Source organism: Arachis ipaensis, chromosome B7 (assembly GCF_059453495.1).
Source record: "Arachis ipaensis isolate K30076 ecotype BB chromosome B7, ASM5945349v1, whole genome shotgun sequence".
Classification (NCBI taxonomy): Eukaryota; Viridiplantae; Streptophyta; class Magnoliopsida; order Fabales; family Fabaceae; genus Arachis; species Arachis ipaensis.
Window position 1 is genome coordinate 142,551,382 of NC_142442.1, and position 7,031 is coordinate 142,558,412.

Genomic DNA, 7,031 nt, shown 5'->3' on the forward strand with positions numbered 1-7,031 from the left:
TTGAGCAAATTAATTATCCCTATTTAAATACTTTATCGATGGAATGAGTTTTTACATCACAATAATGGATTGCTCATAAAATTAATGAAGAGATAGCAATTAAAATGGTCCATTAGTTTTAATTGGATAATCAAAATAGTTTTTTAATTTTTAAATTAATTAAAATGGTCTTTCAATTTTAAGTTGTAAATCAAAATAGTTCCTCCATCAATCATTAAGTTTACGGCGTTAACGCCAACGAGTTATAACTCAAATAATATAGTCTTTTCATTTTTATTTAGATGTCTCAAAAATCAAAATAATTTCTTAATTTTTTAAACTAATTAATTAAACTAGTTCCTTGATTTTTAACTGTAAATCAAAATAATCCCTCTATCAGATCTACAACAAAGTCAAATTCTTCCCCTGGTATCTAAAAAAGTAAAAATAGAATTCTTATCATGAATGTTAGTAAAAATAGAATTCACATACGAGTATATAATTTGCATTTTATATAATCAAATCTTACATTTCATCAACAACTTCCTAAGAAAAAGGACTATACATATTCAACCCGAAGAATTTTGGTTGCAAACGAGAACTATATAAACTGTAAAATAAAATTTTTTTTGAACGAAAACTCAACACAACAAGTGGAGCATAGGGATCAGCAGCATAGTATGAGACTAAAAACTAAAAATAAATAGAACAAACGAAATTGTAGATACTCCTTTGTCATCTCCGATAATGCCATCAATAATAGAAGGAGTCAACATTTAACTACTTCTTGTAACTCAAAGCAGACATGTTGATAATCTCCTCAATCCCTTTTTTCTTTGTTTTGAAAAATCATGCGGTTCCGTTCTAACCATAAATTCCAAATGATCGCGCAGAAAAAATCAAGCATTTCAAATAAAATAAAGCTCTAATAAAGCCCGTACAAAATACAGCAAGTGCCTAAACAACAATAAATTAGTTGAGAGAACATTTTGATTAATTCAAAACTGAGAGATCATTTTAATTATCGAGATAAAATTTAGGGACCATTTTGATTGTGATATCTTAATTAATGAAAAGAATAAATGTGTGGCCACAAACATGAACAGCTATATATGGTAATGAGGGGTGATTTTTCACATACTAAATTAAACGTTAATTAGTTGGTCTTCCTTGACCTTATATATGATGTGTATATTCTTTCACCGACTTGTTCACCAAGAATAATAATAATGATATGCATTTCTAAAATGAACACTACCTACCTGTGATTGTGTTGCCCAACTTTCTAATCCATTTTGTTGTTTTTATGTTTTTGTTTGATCCTTCGTCATTAAGCTAAAGCTAATCTTCCCCTCAGGACCCCATTTCTATTACCATTAACGATAAAGCTTACCCCAATCTGTATCCCCCACCACCCTTCTCTGACGTTAATCTTTAATTAAACAATCTTTATATCTTATTTTTTTTTTAGTTTACCCATATTCCCCAACAGGTTAAGGACTAATCTGTCGCGGATCTGAGCTCCATTTAAGGATCTGTCGCTGACTAATGAGTTGCTGCATACACAAGGTGAGATTCGAACTCTCAATACTTACTTAAGCGGACGAGTGAGTTGACTACTCGACCAACCTAAATTGGTTATCTTATTTAAAACAAAATATAATTAGAGACACAAGAATCACAAATACATCTCTGATTTGTGAACCCTACTTTTCATTAATATTTTTGGACCAATGGGGCCTGGGCCTTCTGAAATCCATTGCTCCTGTGGGCCCCAAGTGTCTTCCTCCTTTTCTGCATAAATACCCCCACACCCCTACTTCGATTCCTCCCTTTTCCCCTCTCTTCCTCCCTCCGGTTCACTCTTTTCAATTCGCCGGTTCTTTCTAATTATGCACTTGAGCAAAGCCATGACCTTCCAAGACCACGAGCTGGTTCAGTTCATGCTGACCGAAACCGAAATACAGGACCTGTTTTCCCTCATTAACCACCATCCGGGCAGCCCCCCTAGTAGCTCCGGCTCGCAGGGGTCGAACCGGTCGGTTTACTCGAGCGAGGAAAGAAAGCTGAGGCGCATGCAGTCAAACCGGGAATCGGCCCGAAGGTCCCGCGGCAGGAAAAAAAAGCACATGGAGAATCTGACGGTCCAATTGAACCGGTTGAGAGTCGATAATCGAGAACTGAAGAACCAGCTACTCGTGACCATGCACCAGCATCTTCTACTCTCCCTTGAGAATGAGAAGCTATGTTCCGAATCCATTGCACTAAGCGCCACACTTTCCGATCTTTGCCAGATTTTGCGCACCATTCTTCCACAATAATACCCTTTCCATCCAGTGAGTTTAATTAATTAGCACTAAACAAATATCAACCAGACTTTATACTAATAATAATGCTACATAATTAAGTTGGTAATTAAATGATTAATGCTATCTAGCTAGCTATACAAGGTAGGTTTTTTTCCCCTGTTGAGTTTCCTTTCGTTTCCTCTTCTTCTACTGATTCATTGTCATGTTACCAACAACATGCAATGTATAGTAGTGGTTTCGAAGAACAATGTAGGGATTTTGTGGGTCTACACCTACTTCTGATCCGATCCTAATATAGTCGATCATCATCACCTTTATCTTTTGTTTGCTATGTCTTTTCTCTTTCTCTTTTGTAAATTGTGAAAGATTAGTGAGTGGTTAAGCTAATTAAGTAGAGCTGTCCAGTAATCTAATAATTGTTGATTTGAGGTTCGGACGGCATCTTCGTGGAATATATATATATATATCGTTAATGTAATAATGTTGTAAATATAATTATATATATGCCCAACAATGAAGTGCATCGTGCATGCTACTTCTTGTGTGTGTCTTTTTCTTTGTTTTTTTTTTTTGGATAATCTTGAATAGTATATATATACGTCATACAACTTGACTAATTAATTAATAAGACCTCAATTGGATTTACAAATAGACATGTATATACCTTCTCTGGCTCTGCTGTGGTTATCTCTTTCAAGTCTCAACTCATCAGATTATTAAATAAATTAAAGGAAAATAAAATATGGTGGTGGGGTCACTCACTCAGGAGTCAGGACCCACACGTGAAGCATTCTTTCTAATCATCATGTGATGGTCTCATGGGAATTGTGTTTTATATCGGCAATATGATGCCTGGCCCGGTAATAAAGTTAGAACGTTAACAAAAACGGTAACAAAGTAAAGAAAATGAGAGAGGAGAGGAAGAGGGGGGGGGGGGGGTGTATATATATATATATATAGAAGTAGGGGTGTATATAAGTCGAGTGAAACCGAGTTTGTCTTAATCTAGATTTCGTCCTAAATATATATCGGGTCTATTTTTTAGACTTTAATCTGGCTATAAATCCGATGAAACCTAAACATTTTCGGACTATAATTATACTGGGTCCAAACCGAATAAAAATCGAATCTTTAAAGTTTTAACAATAATAAGTGTAATGATTTAACACAGCCATCGACTTCTCTCAGTAGGAGAGATCTCTTCTTTCACATAAGGAGAGTCTCACTAGAACGTTTGGTTTTTATCCAACAGAAAATCTTCAATCATTTACTCTTCATACACTCATCGCCATAATCGTTCCATACCTGATCACATTCACAAAATATTTTGATTAGGATTCTTATTTTCAGGGTGCGTTTCTGAAACAGCAAAAAGATATTGAAAATGACTACCTACAAGCTGGAGTCTATAAAAGAAAAAGTGATTAGCTTCAACAAAGGAGCAGAGTTTGGATATAAAGCTGATTGCCTAAATCTAGTGGAAAAAGTCATCACAGAGAAGGAGATAAGCTTCTAAATGTGCAAGAATGCTCTCTTGGGGATGTGGGAAAACCCATAAGGAGTTGCAGTCACAGATATAGGGAGAAAGAAATTGCTGTTCAGTTTTAAGGATATCAAGAAAGGATTGCAGATTGTTCGGAATAGTCCATGGAACATCAGAGGCAATTTAATCAATTTGCAGCTATGGTCTGAAAGAGAATCGGTCTTTGATGTTAACCATGACTACATAGAATTTTGGATTCAAGTTCATGGGCTTCCTTTGGATTACATGAATAAGGAAATAGCTACCAAGGTGGGAGATATGATGGGAATTGTTGCTGAGGTTGAAAATCCGTTGGTGGATGGCATACTCAGAAGGTCGTTTTTACGGATTAAAGTGGGTATCAATATAACAAAGACGTTGCCAACTGGTTTTTGGTTATCCAGAGAGAAAATGCCCAAGACATGGGTATTTTTCAGATATGAGAGACTACCTGATTGTTACTGTTTCAAATGTGGGATAATAGGGCACGAGAAGAAGAATTGTAGTAAGCCTATTGCCATGGCGTGCTGGGATCCGACAAAGCCAAAATACTCAGCTAGTTTGGGGTTGAATCCCGTTCGTCCTTTATCAGCCATGGAGGAAGGTAGTTCATGGAAGAGTGGCTGGAGAAATAAAGGAGAAGTTGACCCAGCGCGTGAGCAACAACACAGCAAGAAGGAGAGTGTTGAAAAGCAAGAAACAAAAGAGAGCGCAATTAGGGCTGAACAGTGTCTACAACAGGGATTAGGAGAGGAATGTTTCTTGGAAAACAAAATGATGAGAGAGATAGAAATGGTAGAAGTTGGAGTGCAGGCAGATAATGTGCAAGAAATCCCTGATTTTCAGGGATATGAGGAGGAGCAGAGGGAAGTAGGGGCAGCCTATCAACTAAAAAATCTAGAAGAGTTGAGAGATGAGCAAGTAACACAGGTTGTAAATAAACAAAATTAGGAAGAAAATATTTTAAGAGAAGTTTGGAGGGGCAGCAAGGTTGGGCCAAGTTATGCTGATAGGCCCAATAAGATCGAAGCTTATGCTGAAAATGGAGGGAGAAAAGAATATAGGGCTACAAACCAGCCCAAAGGGAAAGAGGTTGTTATAGAAGGATATGGGTTAGAAAGGAGTCAGGAGGATAGTGTGAACATGCCACAACAAAATCTAAGAGAGTTTAGAGGCCAAAATATCGAAAAGAAGAATGAAGAGGGTAAAGATGAAGCCCAAATTAAATATAATAGTCCAGAGCACATAACAACTAGGGAAGCTCTCAAAATAATAATGGGGGGAGAATTACAAACTAAAGAGCTCAAAAACCAAAGGATAGCTAGAAAAGAAAAGGAACTGATCAGTGCTGAGGTTCAACCCGAGTGGCACTGGAAATATAGAGAACCAGTAAGAGAAAAAATAGGCACTACAGATTATAAACAAAAGGAGAATCAGGGGACAGGAGAGGAGGTTGCATACTATGTGGAGCTAGCTAGTGATGAAGAAAATGGAGAGGGAGCAGCTGAAGAGAATGTAAAAGAGATTGCAAGATGGAAAATAGTGCTTATAAAGAACATGGACGAAAGACTGCAGCTTAAAAAGAAAAGAGAAAAAGATACTCTGAAGCTGATTATGAATGAAGAATGGAAGGAGAAAGAGACAAAAAGAGAAAATCAAGTGCCAAAGAAGCAGAAAATAGCAGAACAAATGAAAGGAAAACTGGTAAAGTACTTAGAAGAAGGAACCGATTCACTAGCTTTGGACATAGTCATGACTGAGGAGGCAGGCATTATTATGCCCCCAACTCAACCATGATTGTCATAAGCTGGAATTGTCGAGGGTTAGCAGCCACCTCGACAATTTCAGAATTAGTGAATCTGTGTAAACAGATTAAACCGGCTGTTATCTACTTAATGGAAACTAGGGCTAAGGTTGATAAGATAGATAAGATTAGAAAAAGATTACATTTTGATGAATCATTTTATGTAGAACCCCAGAGATTGTCTGGTGGTCTATGTTTACTTTGAAAATCTAATATTAAAGTTGAAGTTTACCGGTGGAGTAATAATTTTATTAAAACAAAAATGAAGAAAAACAATAGAGAGGAATAAACTAGTATTTTTATTTATGAAAATCCTATTTTCAAACAAAGGAGGAAGTTATGGAGTAATTTGGCAGAGGAAAAGGGAGACCCAAATGAGCCGTTAGCTTTCATCGGGGATTTTAATGACATTTTACATCAAGAAAAAAAAGTGGGCTTACATCCTAAAGCAAGGGTACAATTAGAGGAGTTTAATAATTTTGTAAACAAAATTGGACTTATTGATATTGATTTGAAAGGAAATAGGTTTACCTGGTTTAGCAATCCTAGAAATTGAGTAATTACTAGAGAAAAATTAGATAGAGTTATGGTGAATTGGAGATGGAGAAAAACTTTTCAACATGCTCAGTTAAAAGCTCTGCTAGCTATAAGTTCATATCATTGCCCTTTGATCTTGAACACAGAACTAAATGACAGAGCAAATAAGATTTTCAGGTTTGAGGCATTCTGCGCAGATCATGAGGATTGTAAAGAAGTTATTGAAAATAGTTGGACTCAACCAGGTGAAGAAGTAAGAAGTTGGAATAATTTCAAGAGGAAAAAAGAGAGATGCAGGGAGGATCTAAAGAGATGGAGTAAACAGAAATTTAAGAGAACGGATAAAGAAATAAGCAAATTAAAGGAGCAGCTTACAATTCTGCAAAATTCTGATCTTAAAGGAAATCAACAACAAAAAGAGAGAGAAATTAAGGAAAAAATTTCTCAGTTTTGGAGACAAGAGGAGAAATATTGGGGATAAAAGTCCAGGCTTAAATGGCTGAGATGGGGGAGATAAGAACACGGCATTTTTTCATGCTACAACCATTCAAAAAGGGATAGAAATAGAGTTGAAAGGTTGAAGAACAGTTTTGGGGAATGGATTCATGGAGAAACAAATATTTTAAATTTAATCGAAAATCACTTTAGGGAGCTGTTCACTACGGTGGGGAGAAAACATTTTGAAAAGTGTATTAAAGGAATACCAAGGAAGGTTACAGATGATATGAATGAAGAACTAAACAAGGAGATAAATATGCAAGAAGTTAAGGAGGCCGTGTTTAGCATGGGAAGCTTAAAGGTCCCGGGACCAGATGGTTTAAATGGTTTATTTTATCAAAAATATTGGCATATTATTCAGGAGGATGTTTTAGCAGTGGTG

The 7,031-nt window shown here is 36.2% G+C and overlaps 1 protein-coding gene across 1 annotated transcript; it reads left to right on the plus strand.

The window, feature by feature from the left end:
- Positions 1-1,889: 1,889 nt before the first annotated feature.
- Positions 1,890-2,300, plus strand: LOC107607957 (basic leucine zipper 4). Its single transcript, XM_016309849.1, has one exon. It carries the CDS (start codon positions 1,890-1,892, stop codon positions 2,298-2,300), a length of 411 nt encoding a protein of 136 aa, XP_016165335.1.
- The last annotated feature ends 4,731 nt before the right edge of the window (positions 2,301-7,031 follow it).